This window comes from Furipterus horrens, unplaced genomic scaffold (genome assembly GCF_987537825.1).
Source record: "Furipterus horrens unplaced genomic scaffold, mFurHor1.1.pri manual_scaffold_6, whole genome shotgun sequence".
Classification (NCBI taxonomy): Eukaryota; Metazoa; Chordata; class Mammalia; order Chiroptera; family Furipteridae; genus Furipterus; species Furipterus horrens.
Genome location: NW_028327176.1, coordinates 29,774,346 through 29,791,319, shown reverse-complemented (window position 1 = coordinate 29,791,319; position 16,974 = coordinate 29,774,346). Strand labels below are relative to the sequence as shown.

Sequence of the window (16,974 nt, the reverse complement as noted above, 5' to 3'; positions counted from 1 at the left end):
CACTGGTATTCAGTCAGGCCCCCACCATGTGCATGGCACCAGGAAACCAATGTTCAAACAGAAGAGGGATTTCTTGAACCCTCACCAACCACACTTACACCCTCTCAAGTTTGACTTCCCTGCTTCAAAGAGTAACATCGACCCTGACAATGCTACCTCACATCCTAGCCCACTTCAGGCTTCCACCATGGGCACATGCCACTAAGGGTCAGAACCTTGGACATCACCTGGGCACATGGTCCCACTGCAGATGAACACATGGGGGTGATGTGGCCAACCCCAGGTCACCCAGCAGGTTAGAGGTTTCAGACCAGGCTCCTGCTCCCCTACTCCCCTCCAACCAACTCACAGTTTGATCAGAGCTTCCTGTGTGAGGCCTGTTGCCTCCCCAAGGCTGTAGGGTTCATGAGGGCTGTGCTGGGCTCACAGCACCCAGCACTCTGCAGAAGTTCAATAAGTAGGGATAAATGGACAAGGAGGCTGGCAAGCATTTGAATTTGGTCTGTGGCCAGTGTTAGAAAGCTACGCTGTCGTTAGTACTGAAGGTTAGTTTCCGACAAGGTCAAGGTTAGAGGGTCCGTCTGTAGCAGGATGGGGAAGTCAACCATAGGAAGGGGCTTGGAAGTCAGGTTTTGTTGGGGGTCAGCCAATCTCTGATGGGGTTAGAGGTCAATTTTGTTGGGAGAAGAGGTCAGTCATTGGCTGGGGTGGTGAGTAGTTGCTCCTTGCAAAGCAGATTAGCTGCTTTGCCCAGCATCCCAAAGCCTCTTGCCTAGTCCAGAATGTCGAGTATCCCAGGAGAACTGGGTCCAACTCCAGGAGCAGAGGCGGCTCCTGAGTGGCACTAAGGGTCACATTGTCAGGGCTAGAGGGTCAGGGTCATCTTGCTCCTAGGGTTGTCCTCAGCAACTGCCTGGGACTCAGGTCCTGTGTGGAAGGAGCAGTGGCTAAAAAGACTTCAGACCCTCGGAGGCATTTCCTGTTTTCCAGTGAGCTGAAAACTGGGCTTCCTGCTCTGAATAGTCCGGAGGGATGGTTTCTTTTTTTGGTGGTGGGGGGAGTGTCTGAGGGCAGAAGATGCAGGCTTTGCTGGCTCGAGGACCAGCTCTCAGGCCCTGCTTGGAGGTGGCACAGGAAAAAGGATGGAACAGGAGAGGAGGAGCCCCCAGAAGCCTCTGCCTTGTTTCCTGGCAGTGCTTTCGTATTCCCTTTCAAAGCCTTTAGAAAAAGCAACACAAGTCTAATTCCTTAAACAATCCCATCATGTCAATGGAGGTGAAGTGTCTTTGGAAAGAGAAAATGAAAAGAGGGCAGGACCTGTGTGGGGACAGTGACCAGCAACCCAGTGGGAAAAGCCAGGTCGTTGGCACCAACTAGAAGCAGATCCAAATCGCCGGCTTGTGTCCCACGGGCTATGTGGCTTGGACAATTTTCTGACCCCACCAAACCTCAGCGCCCTCATTTCTCAAATGGGAAGCGTAATTACCACCTTCCAGGTGTACTACCCTCCAGGTCCCTTGGAGGCCAGTCTCCTTCCCTCCAACTAGCACAAAGGGGAGAGGGGTGCCTGGGCAAGAGAACAGGGGTGCATCTGTTTCCATAGCAATCTAATCAACTTCTGCTGCTGCCGCCCCCCCCAGACACCTCAGTTTCCCCCACCCCCAGGCTGGCACGGCCTAGGCTCCAGCAGCTCTTGGGTCTTTTATGGCCTCACCGGATGGTGATTTGATTTGGGAGGATAGACTCTCCTCTTCCCCTGCCAGGGATCACCCAGGAGCACCTGCCCCCCATCCCCAATACCCACAGGAGATTCAAATGAACACCCCATGCAAGGCTGGGATGGATGATGTTTGAAGCAGGCACCTTTAAGGAAGGATATTAGCATGGACCGCGATGTTTAAACAGGTATTGGCCAGGACAGGGCTCTTGGATCCCACCTGATGATAAGGCTGAGCTCAGGAGGAGGCGCTGGCCTTGGCTTAGGTAGGAGGGGGGTGACGCAAGGGAGGGCGGGCAGGGACCATCTTGCCCAGCCCTTTTTCTGGTTTCATCTGCTGAGCTCAAATTGCTGGAGGCAGTCAGCTGACTCACAGAGCCCCAGAAGGGACCAGGCCAGGCCCAAGGCTCACCTGAGCAGTGGTGGGTGAGTGGCCTCGCATGGCCCCTGCTGGCTCCTCCCTCTCAGTCTCGTCTCTCCTCCCTCATTCTTGCCTCCTACTCCCTAAATTCCAACCTGTCTTTGTCAAGAGATGGGGCTAGAAAATATTTTACTTAACAATAGTTTGATTTATAACTTATAAAATATTGAGCCCTATGGTCTAGATCTCCATTTGTACTCTTGCTTCAAATGTGAGGGGTGGGGGGTGGGGCTGGATCTTCCAACACATTATATGATCCACTTAATGGTCGTATTTATTCTTAGTGTCCGTCAACACCCTGCCCCAGCGTAAGTTCTGTAAGAGCCGGATTTTTGTCAGTTTTGTTTACCGACGTCCAAATGAATGGATGGAACATAGTAGGAACTCTATGAACATTTGTGGAATAAATGAGAGAAGGAATAGTTCTGTGTCATCTCTCCTATATGTAAATACTTTCTGTCCTGTCCTGACCTGAACTGTCACTGGGTCTGAGAATTTGAACAATTTCATTTGCTTGTCCATAGAATGGACATGAGAACACAACAGTTTCATGGAGTTGTAAGGACTAAATAAGTTATATTATTTCTGAGCTTCCGTTTCCTCATCTATAAAATGGGATTCTATCTACTTCATGCAATTTTTGTGAAAGTTAAGTAAATTACCCCTGTGAAGTGCTTAGCACAATGTCTGGAAGAAAGAAGATAATACATGTCAAACTTAAATGACTAATAACCTAAAGAAGGAAACATAGGTAGTGGCATTTCTTGACTGGTGCCCAGGAGGGGGCCTTTGCAGAGTCTCTATGCAGCCAATAGGAGCCTGATTGCTCCAGGGGCCAGAAGGCCAGAGAGGGAGTGAGTGTTTACCTGGCGAATCCCAGAACTGGGGCTAGCATGACCTCAATCTTTAGGCAGCATCTACCTGATCCATTGGGGAAGAGTAGGCAGTGAAATGAATTCTGCCTCACACACAAAGACAGGCGCCTTTACTGAAGGTCTGTCTGTCTTACAGTCACCACCAAACCACTTTGAAGGATTGCCATGACCTTGACAATCACATGCCAAGAAATGATATTGAAGGCTACTGCAGCATGGCCTGGAACTCAAGCCCTCAACCCCTTTAGCCTTTCATGCCAGTCATAGTTGAATGGCCACCGAGTAAACCCTTCTCTGACTTTTGTCTACCCATATCTTTCTCATCCTTAAGTGTGTACTCAACATTGCCTCCTCCAGGAAGGCTGCCAGGATAGCACAAACCTAACCCCCTTCCCTGACTTCCCTGGCATCATCTGCAGTGCTATCTTTGCCCCTCTTGTCTGCTTTACCCTGCTTTTTATTTTTATTTTTTGCATCGGACCTGCCTCATATCCTGCTGGCTGTGCTCCCTTCATGGCTCATGGAAGGCCCTTCAGTGGTGGGGTGAGGGTGTCAGCAGTGCTGAGGGGAATGAGGAAAAGCAAATCAGAGAAAAGAAAAGTGGCGCTCAGTATAGACCAAGCCACTCTTCCCCATGACTCAGGCTCCGCTCTCATCAAAGGAAGAAAAATAACAGCAATAGTACTCACTAATATTTCACAACAGGCCTTTGAAGTAGTAGGTCTTATTACCACCATATCACAAATGTAGCAACAGGTTTAGCAAGGTACAGTTACCTGCCCAAGACGAAAGAGCTGAAGCCAAAGCTCTCTTGCTGCAGACTCCCTAAGCCAAGTTGGTGGGCTCTTGTTGGAAGATCTCAGTAGCTCTGAGATGGGGAGACTTAGCTACTCCCTAGCAACCTCACAGAGCACATTCTGACACGTGGACAGACATTAATTAGCAAGCACGTGCAGTAGAGTCTGTGGACATTTTGCAAGTTCCCTGAAGTTGCAGCTGGCTGTTGGTTGGGGGAAGTTCCTCAAGGCAAAGGCCACCCTGTTCCAGCCACAGGATCAGGCTGTCCATGGGAGCTAGGCAACCAAGATGCCTCCAAGACAGCAAAGAGACAGGCAGCTTACAGATCCAGCCTCAAGTGCCATCTTCATGGGTGAGAGATAAAGATTATCCTTGATTAGGGGGTAATTCTTTATGGAGAAGTGCACAGATCAATGAGTTATCGCAAAGCGAACATGCCATTTTGCCAGGTCCTAGCTCAGAAAACATAATCAGCCCTCCAGAAGCACTTTGGTGCCCACTCCTAGTCACCACCTCTTCTCCCCAAAAGGCAGCCACGGGCTTGATTGATTTCTAGCAGCATAGATGGTCTGTTTTTATGCTTGATATAAATGGGATCATACAATCTGGACTGCTCCTTTGTGCCTGGTTTCTTAAACTCAACATTACGTAGTGAGATTCATCTGTTGTTTGTAGTTATAAATCATTCTCACAGTTATATAGTGCTTTATTGGCAGAAACATTCCACATTTACCTATTTTACAGTCACTACTTTTCTGTTGAGTCTATTTGATTTTGGTAGATACTGGCCAAGGTTTCCAAAGTGGTTGTACCATTTTATACTCAAACCAGAAACAATGAAAATTCTGATTGGTTCATATCCTTAGTAAAACTTCTCTGTGTGCCTTTTTGATTTAGTCATTCTGGTGCAGTTTAATTACAATATTCATTTCCCTAACTTTTAGGAAAGTTGAAGAATCTCTAGGTTCTTATAGTCCATGTTTTTTAAACATAGAGATTTGTCTTAAAGTATTTTTGCCAATCTACTTATCTCAAATACCATTAGTATCATCTTTCTGATATCCTTTATACTAATTAACAGGCCAGCATTTTCCTTGAGGAAATCTTTTCCTAGAATTTTTTATGCTAATAACAAAGCCTCTGGTTGTTGATAGCAGATAAAAGAGAGATGAAGCAACTTGTAGTAGCTTTCTGAGTAAACACTGTGAAGTGACTGTGATTGTGATGTGATGTGATGTGATGGTGATTGTGATGTGATGTTCATGGTGATGTGATTGTGATGATGATGTGAAGTGATGTTGATGGAGATGTGATGTGATGTGATGTGATGGTGATGTGATTGTGATGATGATGTGATGTGATGTTGATGGAGATGTGATGTGATGTGATGGTGATGGTGATGGAGATGTGATGTGATGTGATGTGATATTCATGTTCACTGGGACTGAGAAATAAGATTTAACATTATTGTATTTATTAGGTTCTGAAACAATACACATTCACATCCTTTTGAATACAGTACATTTGGCACAATAATGTTTACAATGAAATAACACTAATGAATGGCAAGAGATTAAAATTACATCCAGAAAGGAAAAATAAAAGTACAAATAAAGCATCACAATACAAAAAACAAATCCCTAAAATTGAATACATTTTCTACTTAGCCAGAATTATTTTGCACATAATTTAAAAAGAGGTAATTTTTAAAGTCTTCTCTTTTATTTAAAGCAAGAATACATTTTTTCACCTTTGGAGGAAAATATGTTTCCACTTCACATGGTTTCTTACTTCCATAATGAGAGAACACAGGAGGACAGCTATCCTTCATATATTTTTTTGGCTTTTTTTTTAACACTCCATTTTTTTCTTGAGAGAGAGAGAGAGGGAGGGAGGGAGGTGGGGGGGAGAGTGAGAGAGAGAGAGAAAGAAAGGCCTGGAAAGATGAGAAAGGATCAGCATAAATGTAACAGTGTGTCCGCTTCCAAACTCTTGTGAAAACTAAAAAGAAACAACGAATACTCAAGGAACACACAAGCTTTTTTCGGTGGACTCGATGGGCTTTGAATGGGCCAGTGTGAGAACTTACCAGCTGCAGCCCCAAGGAGGAGGCGTCCCAGCAAGCGGGGAGCTTTGGGTACTGACAGGGGTGTCTCTGGGCCAGGAGACCTATTGACTGACTGCCTGGAGCTGCAGGGTGGAATGTATTAGTACTTGCCTTCCCAGCCAAAATGCCAGTTGTCCTGTTGGAAGGGCCCTACCCCTGCCGACACGGGAACACCACCAACCCCTTGAACAAAGCCGTTTGGCATTGCAGTTAGAGATTGCTTGGTTGTTCCAAGTTCATCACGGTGAAGGAAGCAGAGAAAAAGAGAGCGCAGTAGTGATGTATGAGTATGATGGGCAGTCTTGTCGTGCCTTTCTAAAAAATGAGATGATGCCACCATGAAGATGCTTCTGTGCTTGTACTCAACTCCAGAAGATAGTCTCTCCCCAGTATATCAAGTTACCGAAGATAAATTAAATTAATCTATTGTTCTTCATCACTTCACTGATGCCAAACACACAGATTGATATAGCATAATACTTGAAATTATCATTAAGAACAGATAATAATTACACCTGAGTTTTTAAAAAATAAAAACAAAAGAGAACTGAATGTCACCATTAGTAACAAAGGCTATGACCAGCCAGGTGCAAATATGGACACCAACTCCCCATGGGCTCCATCTAGTCACTGTCCAAGCTTTGTCGCTGACACCACCACCACAAACATTCCTTTCTCTTCCCCATCTCTATCAGGGCATAATAGAGCACAGGAGAACTATATGGGAGATTTAACATAGCTTAATATGTGTTTACATCTTTTAAAACAAACCAAAATGCAATAAACAATACAAAGGAGCCCCCCCCTGCCCCCTGCAAAGAAACGAACACACCTTATATCTCGATAACTAGAACCAGTACACATACAGAGTATTGCACCTGGACATTATTAGAATTATTCTTTCATAGACTAAAGTTTTATAATATGCCTGAACATGCAGCAGTTGATACCTCTAAATTCAATGAATTAATTCCACAGGCCTTGCAGCAAACACTATGTACAAAAATCTCAAATGTACAAAAGGCAAAAAGCTTCATTAGTGCCACTTTGCCACTCACAAGTATATATATTTAGGGGCAGCTGGGAAATCCACGTGCAATGGTTGGAATGGATTCCATTCCCTGCTGAATTAGTTCAGGAAAAGAGATAATCCAATGCCCTCTGGGAAACATATGCACAAAGCCACAGAGAACCCTTGGGAATCAAAGAATGTAACACTGTCAGCATATCTACAGGAGGTAACATTGCATCCATTAAATAGTGTCCACATGAGTTGCCTTTACACATCACACAGAAACAAGCCTCTGAGTCCATCCTGCCACACTGTCAGTTTTCAAGCAAGTTGCTTTTCAGTTTCTTGACACCCTCTGCATTACCCACGCTTGACCTCATTTTGCTTGTTCCAAAAGCAGATATTTCATATTCAACGTTACATGTTTAATGTTTAAAAACCACAACACAGTAGTACTACCATTTTGTAGAAGTGCGCAAAAAGAACACACTGCTGCAGAAAATAAATAGAGTTTATACTGGGAACTTAGGATGAAACTGGAAAGAGAATTTGGGAGCCGAGTTTTGCTGGAACCCCAGGGTCTTGGCCATCGGTGTGGTGGCCTTTGTGTTGAGCCAGACTGTAACAATGAGGATCACTACTTGTTTCCTCTTCTCTCAATTCGTCCAGCCCCCATGTGCCCTTAGCGCATTAAGAGCATAAACCTTGCACAATTGGTTTCTCGTTGCATATTAGCCCTTTAATATCAACCTGTATTAATAATGGAATTTATATCTCTTGGCCAATTAGCAAATTTGAGGATATATTTTTCAAATGCTAATAGAGTTCAAAGTCCAATTTCTTTTTCTACAGGGAGTGATTTCTTCCATGAGATACATGCTTCCACAGCTTCGCATGCTCCAAAGCCAAACCCAAAGCAAGCAAGCACCAGCCATCCAGATGCACCAGCACAGGCGGCCGACCTGTGCGTCTCCCAGTCTCTGTCCGTCGTAGGCACACCTCGAGGGTGCCCGCCCTCATGCTGAGGAAGCACAGTCTCTTCTCCTGGACAGAAAGGCAGAGGATGGCAGGCGAGGGAACTGGAGGGACGAGAAGCAAGAGCTGCTGGAACTCTGTGCCCAATAGCAGAGCCTGAGCCTTCCTGTTCACTTTTTAAATTTTCCTTCGCAGTCCAAGAACTGACATTGCTTTACTGCCAGGAGCCCCCGAGAAGTGGAAACAGGCTTTTCCAGACCAAACACATTAACGTGTCCAGCTAACTGCTGACCTGACACGATTCTGCTCTGGTGGTGAGTCAGGAACCAAGAGTGCCTTCTGGTCACCAGGCGGAAGAAGGGAGGAGCCGGCCTGGGGTCAGGGAACACAATAAATAGAGTGGACAGGGATTGGGGCTCCGGGGAGGAAGAGTAGTTCAAGACCCTCTGGAAAACAGCGATCTCCTCAGAATCCCTTCTTGCAGCATCACTGAACCCCACCTGGAGGGGCCTCTCAGGGTATTAGGTCTTCACCAAAGTAGGAGAAGCCTTTGAATTCCTCCTGGTTGATCTGCTTCACAATTGCTTCATCCACAAGCGTGAGTACTGGCTCTTCCCGGGTAAAGTCTTGGTCAAAGTTATTGACGTCTCTTTTGGTTTTCTGTGAGAAGAAAAGAGAAAGCGCTGACTCCAGGCTGACTGCCCTCCCCGGGGCCCCCACAGGGAGTGAGCATTGTGCTGGCCAGCCTCTCACCAAAGCGGGCCACTAGCTACCGAGAGCAGACACAGAGCTGTTCCAATGAGGTCATGATGGATGGCCCTAGGACCAGGAGGTGAAAGAGGACTCGGAGAGGACAAAAATGAGTTCAGATGAGAAGGAAGGAGTGAGGGTATGATGGAAAAGCAGGGAAGTGGGATTCCCACAGACTGTGCGCATGTGTGTGCGCGTGTGTGGGAGTGGGATGTAGAGCTCCCATCTCACACTCCCCCTTCCAGCATCTGCCCTAGCCCCCCGGCTGCATCGAGATCTCCCTCTCGGGTGACCCAGGGAACAGACTCATACCCCCACCCCCAAAGTCTCCAGTGCCCTTACTCCCCTGAAGGTAGACCCCACAACCTTGCTGTGTCTGCTCCATATGACACCGTCCCTACAGTAGGCAAATGGATAGGGGTGGGAATGTCTTCTGGGAAACCTGCATTGTTCTGGATCTGCTCTCACCATGAACCCTACTTTGTGCTCCCACATTATTTCTGTTATTACACACAACACTCTAGTTTGCAATGAATTGTTTATGCTTTTCTCTCAACTAAGAGCTCCCGAAAGGCAGGGGCCTCATCTTATTCAACCTTGGGTTCCCCAGCCATAAACATGTACTGAATAATTCAACGTGCTAATAAACCCACCCCTGACTGCCAAGCTCAAAAGGACCCATCTCCAGTTGGAGGTTCAAGTTCCCAAAGTAAGGCCCATGGTAATCAAGGTCCTGGTTGGGGGAGAAAATCAGGAAGCATAGGCCCTGTAGGGGCTTACAGATGAGCTGGGAGCCAGTATTCCTTTCTGGAACAGTCTGCAGTGGTTAGAAAAACTTGTACGGAGAAGTAGGGGCTTGGTTGAGACTTGAAGACCGAGTTGCAATCATGCTGGTAGAGATGGGAGAAAGGTACCTTGTCAGGAAGAAAGATGGGCAAAGGCAGGGGCCAGGAACACAATATATGTGCGCCCAGGATGTTGGGTTTGCCGAGCTGCCTGCGGCAGAGCCTGGCATGAGCCTGGCAAGAGGTCAGAGTGGAGTCATACTGCAGAGGCCTTCAGTGCCAGGGCCCTGGTCCCCCACAATACACAGCACATTGCTGAGAAGATTGAAAGGCCTCTGGCAATGTTTTTCAGACACAGATTAACCAGTGTTACCCAGGATTAGTGACCTGGGTGATGGAATAAACCTTGTGGAAAGATTAGCATTATGATTTGTAAGAGGAATAATGTTAATAGATGCCATGTTCTATGGAAGCCAGTAATCTACAAGATGTTAATAAGTAGTCAATGAAAAAAGTGGTTTTGAGATAAATCTTTATTTTGCAGCCTGCTCTTGGCCATTTGCCATGCACCTTGGCAAAATTAAAGGCTCTGAGTCTTCCTAGAGTCAAGAAACCCAATTCACATTCTCAGGCCAGCCTTCCCCAAACATGGCATCATTGTTTTTTTTCCTGAATAGTTTATTAATATTTCTCCCTGAAGCAGAGTTCTGCAGAACCTGGTTTGGGAAGCTTACTGTTTACAAAGCACCTTCACATTCATTTGCTCATTTGATCCCTGGTATAGGTTACTATTATCCTGATTGTGCAGATGAGGAAACGGTAGTTCACAGAGGTTTGGTGACCTGCCAGAGTTACCCAACTAGTTAAGGGCAGAGCCAGACTCAAATCCGGGTCCCAGCAGGACGCCTCCCGTAGTGTGGAATGTCTGGAAAGCTGGACACTGGAGAAGCGGGAAGACACAGCAAGGGTCACAATTAATCAGGAGATCTTCGGGTGAAGCCACCAGGCTAAAATAAAGCCAGGAAGGCTTGCCAGTGGGCCGGTATAGTGGCACTGGGCTGTGGGTCAAGGAGAGAGGGCATAATGGGGACTGGGCAGGCTCAGCAGGGGAGTCTGTGTTCAAACTGCCCCAGACTGAAATCAGAATCAGAGCGACAGCATGGAGCAGGGATGAGAGAATATTCCAGAACCCATCCGTGCGGCTTGGCACCTTTTCCCTGGGCATGAGCTGCATAGTAGGTAAGTCTCAGAGACTTTGGAGGGGAGACAGAAGGGAGATACAGAAGACCCAAAGGACGGAACCAGGACCTGCCGCTGAAGGAGGTATGTGCTGCCCTTGAACTGGGAAAGTCTCGTCCTTCGTCATCTCCAGCAGGGAGGCCAGCCCTGGCATGAAGGCTATCTGTTTTCCATCTCCAGTGTGCACAGAGCAAGAGGAAAATGGGGGCCCTGCATGGAGACTGACTTCAAAGAAGAACAACAAAGCCCATCATCCCCACAGTGACGCATGTTGGTTGGTGGACAGTGCCTGGGGAGAGGTGTGCTGACGCCTCTCCTGCAGATCTCTATCGAAGGAGGGACAGGTGCACTTTGACTGAGGAGGGGTTACAGAGGACAGGTCTAATAAGATGTGTGAAGTTGAGTCCAGAAGGATGAGTGGGATGGGGAGAAGGTGGTGGTGACTTGGGAAGCACTGAGGATCAACCCGGAAGGGGACCATGAAGCATCCTCAATGGGGGAAGGAGGGCAAAGGGGACCAGTGTGCCACAAGTTAGGCGAAGAAGAGAGGCAATGGGGACAGGCAGCAGGAAAACTCAGCGTAACATCACCAAGGGTCTCCCGTGCTTTCAGGGCAGGGCCACCTCTCTGCTGGCTCACCCTCACTGGTCACTGACGAGGGGCAGAATGTGCATGGAGCCCCTTGGGGAATCTGCAGATGCCCTGGCATTGGCTCTCCCTGATTGTCTACCTGTTTGTGCTTTACCCATCAGTCACGGGTGACTATTCATCATGGAAACTGGTGTTGTTTCCTCAGGTCAGCTGAGCGTGGTGACAGACATAGATTCCACATTACGTCTGAGTTTCACAACTCGCTGATTATGTCCCAGGAATCAGGCTCAGGCAACACAGCGAGGAATGTCCTTCTCAGAGGGCCTCGAGCTCCCTGGCGAGCTGGCTTGGGGGGCCATCAGCTCAGCTCTGGGCTTTCCAGGTGTCTCGGAATCATCTGTGGTATGTGAGCGGGCGTGCCATTCCTCCAGAGCTCTGCAGCAAAACATACCTGGCTCCCCACCCCCTTAGGCGACCAGGCCCAGGCGCTGTTTTCCCTGGACATTCTTGGTGTATGTCAGTTACTCATTTCCAATTCAAATAGCCAGCATCCCCACTATGTGCAATTCCTGATGATGAACCTTGGAGACACGGGAAGTTTTCCAAAGCAATTCTCTCTGGGAAACACCACTGCCTATCCCTAGCGTGAATGCGGCACAGCATCCTCCCATTTGGGGAGGACCGGGGGTTATATCCTTCACTCACTGATTTTATTCTTTGAAAAGCTGCCGCCTCCCTCACAGGCATAAGACTTGACTCCAAGGTCCCAATGGGCAGACTTCCAGAGTGCCCCCTGTTTACCTACCTCCCCAGTCACCCCAGAGGCCTCCCCTCATGTCTCAGCCAGACTCTTAGCCCACACTGCACAGCCTGCGAGGTGGCACGGGGACACGCGGAACAGCCTTCTAACTCTTCAGACCTTATCTCCTCCACAAAGCCCTCCCCCATCCCTTGGCCCACATGGAGGCCAAGGGCACTGGCTGACTGACCTTTTACCCCATGCCGTCCCTTCCTGGTTACATGACACTGTGAAGTCACACTCCGAGCCTTGATCTTTTCATCTGCACAATACAGGTGGCAACAGGTGTCTTGAGGACTAAATGACATGCCAAACACTGGGCGCCTTGGTGCCCCCTGATACATGAGAGGCACCCAGTAAATGTGAGCTCCCACTCCGCCTCCGAGTCTTAGTGCTTTGCGTCATGGGAGACACCACGCATAGCGTGGCTGTGTGACCCAAAACAGTCCATGTGACCTGCCCGTCAAGGCCATGAGCTTCTTGGGGGCAGGGACTAGGTCTTACATTTTTCTGCGTGCCTCCAAATCCTAAACGGGTGCTGAGCTAGGGCCCAAACATTCTAGTACTTCCTCCAGGAACTGAGGTTCTTGGGGAAAGCCCCAGGTTCTTACACACACTCACTTATAAGGCCCTTCAGGATCTCGCTCCTGCCTGCCCGCCCAGCTTCATCTCCCACAAAGACCTCTGGACTCACTGGCTTGCTCCTGCCTCCAAGCCTCTGCACTGCTAGTCCTCTGCCTGGAACACCCTCTCCCCTCCTTGTCACTTGGGTCTCTTTGCTCACCTTTCCTATCTCAGTTCAGAGGCCCTTCCTTGCCACTGTAGGCCTCTTACAGATGTAACACAGCACTCAGCACTGGGTTTCCTCCTCTTCTCAACTAATCTGTGAGCAACTTGGGGGCAGGGACTGAGCTGAACTCACCCTTCCATCCCAAGCCTCACACAATGCCTGGCACATAGTGAGTGCTCAGTAAATATCTACTAAAAAAATATGAATGAAGGCACCTCTCTTGCTGCTACTTTATCTAGAGCCAGCAAAGTGATCTAAGTTCAGCTGACTTGCCAGAGGGGCTTTCCATTTGGGAAAGCAGGGGTGGAGTGAGGAGAAGGCTGGAATCGAATCCACGGAGGGCCTGGAGCGGGACAGCCTGACCGCTGCAGCCTCACTGGGCCCAGAGAAATGGGCCGCTTCAGGCCTGGTTAACGGGGTTTCCCCTCCCAGCAGCAGTCAGCCTGGGCACTAGGGTTCCCTGCCAGCTTGTGCAGGATAGAAACAAGTTCAGTGGGGATCTGGGAAAACTGCGGCAAGACAGATGGGTTAAGGGGAGTTGAGGGACTCAGTGGGTCTGTCCCTTACCCTGGTGATTGGGGTTAAGGGAAAATATCATGCCTACTCTCTTTGGCATCCCTTCAGAAGTGAGGTCTTGGCTTTGAGAGGTCTAGGGGTGACCTTGGAGGAAGGGCACGTTTCTGGTGTCTGCAGCAGGGGAGGGAAGGAGAACTTGTGGAAACAAAGTTACAGTCACTCCTGATCCTCCTGAGAAACTGCTCCTGAGAAGCAAAGTCACTGAGCTCATCTTATAAATCCCTCTGAGGCCACTGGGCCCTGGGGGCCCAGCCAGGTGTGGTCCTGTTTGGACCCCTGCGCAGGCAGGGACGGGTGGCCTCCATGCCTGCTTCCTACGTGGCTGGTGCAATTCTCTCCCAGCGCTCACTGGACTGAAGTCATAAACATAAGCTTTCAGAGGAGCAGTGATAGCTGTCTCTGTCTCCATTGGATCGCCAGGAGATCAACAGATGACTTTGTTCTAAAGCATGGAGAAAACTCTCTCATCTTCCAGGCTGGGGCACGGGGCTGGCTTTCATGTGGCCGCCTTGCTGGTCCCTGCCTACCTCTTCACCTCTGCCCGGCGTGACAGCAAGCACATAGGCAGAGTGACCACCAGCCAGGGGTGCCCTGCCCAGAATTGTGACCAGCACTGGGGAGACATGCTGCCTCCCCATGGTCTCCAAATAGCCAGCTTTCCTCAAGGTCCCATGTCAGGTTCCTCCCTCTTAATTCTCCCCTGACACCAGTTTCACCCCCATGCCCCCCATTCCCAGTCCCCATGGCACCTCCTGGATCATGAGTGCATGTTCCCTGATACCCTCTCACACAACAGATCCTGAACATTCACCTCCTCAAAATAATTTTATTCACTGTAACAGTCAAACCCAAAATTGCTCCTAGCTTTGAAACGCCAATAGTATTATTGAAGCTTGACTTCCCTTTTTAAAATATTCTAAAGGAAAAGGCAAGAATTTCAACAATTGGAATGCTTGAGCAACATCAGGGAACTAAACCTGACTGTGTAGAGTGTCTTGACCGGCTGGAATGCTGGGTTGGAACAGAACTTCAAGTTAACTATCATTTACCTAGAAATTTCTCTAAATATAACTCTCCCCCCCCACCCCCTTTTAATTGTGTTAACCAGGAACTAGTCAGACATTGAATTTTCTTTACACAAGACAAGGCAAAATATACAGAGTTCATCTGGCCCCAGGAGCCTGTGTAACCTTTCACAGCATCCAGCTTGCCCCTTTCTCTCTGCAGTTCCCTGCTGTTTTCCATCTACTGCCTTCTTAGAAAGTGGGGGCCAGGGCTGATCCATTCCCGACTCTGGTCTGAGCCATGCCACAGACCCTGGACTTGGAGGAAAGCCTAAAATTAAACTGATATCTAAGATAGTATCAATGCATTATCATTTCTCAAGTAGCTGTGATAAATCGCAGTTTTATCAATCCAATTGAACCCTGTTATAGATTGAATTGTGTCCCTCCAAAAGATATGTTCAAATCCTAATTCCCAGTACTGCAGAATGTAACCTTATTTGGAAGTAAGTCTTTGCAGATGTAATCAAATTATGATGAAGTCACTGGGGTGGGCCCTCATCCAGTATGACCAGTGTCCTTATAAAAAGGGGAAATTTGGACACAGAGACAGCCATGCTCAGAGAGTAGGCCATGTGAGAGCCATAGACAGAGTGACACTGTCTCAGGCCAAGGAACATCTGGGGCTGCCAGAAGCTGAAAGGAAAAACAGGATTCTTCCCCTGCAGGTTTTAGAGGGTGCAGGACCCAGCTGGTACCTTGAGTGGAGACTTCTAGCCTCCAGAAGTGAGAGACAATACATTTCTGCCATTCTGATCCTCCCGCTGGTGGCACTTTGCTGTGGCAGCCTCAGGAAATTAATACATACCCCTGTTTTTCCAAAAATGACTTTTCTAATCCAAATGTAATCGTTTATATTTGACCTTGATTTCTTATTTTGATATTTATTTCTAGCTTTTCAAAGGTCACTATAAATAATGATTCTATCATTTCCCCCTCTGAATCTGTTTATTTACCAAAAAGTGGGATCATAAATATACCTAGATTGTGGAGGGTTATATGAGAGCCTCTAAGTAAGGCTCATTTGAACTCTAAAGTACCATGCAAATGTCATGATAATTCTGCCATCTTCTTATCTGCTATTTCCTTCAGCTTTTGATCATCCTGAAATTTGACTGGCATGCCTCCCATCTCTCTATCAAGAGGTATATGAAAATAGTGTGTAAGACAGGGTCAGGCTCAGAACCCTTCACCTTGCCCTCCACACACAGCCCTCTTGCAAAGCTGACACCCAGTCCCACCAGCACACCTGGGAGTGTGGTTTTGAAATCCCTTGTGAATTGACCAGCCATGGCCATGTTTTCCTTCTTGTTCTGGAGGATGACACCAGAGACTCGGGTTAGATCTTCTGATTTTTAAACGTGGCCTGGCTGAATGGGTTGCGCAGTTCTCCAGTGTGTGACCTTTACTCTATTTGGTAAAGTTGCTTCCACCTTGGAGGGGAAGAGAAAATCAAGACCGCTTTGTTTTTTAAGCACAAACGGTTAGCTTCATGGCATTTAAAAATGGGAAGCCACTTGATTCTTGGACATTCCCTGCTCCATAGGAGAGTGTCATGGCAACGTGGTGGCCCCTGTCACTGGTGTGCAGAGATGAAGAGCCACCAAGCCTCAGGCGGTGGCTTGAATGCCACCACCCTTACAATCTGGCCTGCTGCCTCCTGTCCAAACCACTTCTAAGGGAAAGCTGCTTCACTCCTGAGGTAGTCAGTATACGGACATATATTTTAAAAATGGACTACATCTCTCAGACCACCAGGCATTCTGAATAGACAACCACAGCTGAATTCTGTCATATCAGCCATTTGATGGAATTCAACTACTTCCCCTCTCTCCTTATCCCCTCTTCATTGCTGGGCTATATAAAAAAATACAATTCTACAAATTCTATTTGAACAGTTACTTTGGAAACTCTTCTTAGCTAACACTAACCGCCTCCCTCACACCTAGCAAACACTCCAGTGAGCCCAGGAGTTCAGCCAGCTACAATGTGGCCTAAGAATCGGCTGTCTACAGGGCTCTATAGACTCAGCTCCCCAGATTTACATTATAGCAGAGGGTGGGATCCACATTATAAAAGTTGTTATCAAACTTCGAACACTTGTGGCAAATGCCCAAAAGTCACTTGGAAAGCAGTGCCAGTTTAGAAACCTACAGAAGTTGAAAGGAGAACCCAAGACACAACTCTCTGAACCCAGAGAAGCAGGGAACACAGTCCTTGTCTGCCCTTGGCAAAGGGGGAACTTGTCAAGGTGATTTTCAAAGCCACTTCTACCTCTAAATTCCATGGCTTGATCATTTTAATTAAAAGCAGAGTATTTGAAGCAAGCCTTCTTAACCTGGCTTCCCACTCCTAAAGCGGAGAGAGCACATTTTCTGTGAAGGGCCAGATAGTCAATATTCTGGGCTTTGTGGGCCACAGGGTCCTTGTCACAAACACCTGACTCTGCTGTTATGGCACAAAAGCAGCCACAGA

General features: G+C 47.8%; 1 protein-coding gene across 2 annotated transcripts in view; it reads right to left on the bottom strand.

The window, feature by feature from the left end:
• Positions 1-5,263: 5,263 nt before the first annotated feature.
• Positions 5,264-16,974, bottom strand: part of PRKCE (protein kinase C epsilon) — a 482,979-nt gene continuing 471,268 nt past the window's right edge. Inside the window, exon 15 of one of the 2 annotated variants that reach the window (XM_090281241.1) lies at positions 5,264-8,565. In XM_090281241.1, coding sequence (XP_090137367.1) covers positions 8,419-8,565 — 147 coding nt within the window. In that variant the 3' untranslated portion in view covers positions 5,264-8,418. Of the gene's footprint in view, positions 8,566-14,518; positions 14,758-16,974 lie in introns of those variants that run through there. The other variant, XM_090281242.1, reaches the window with a different exon arrangement.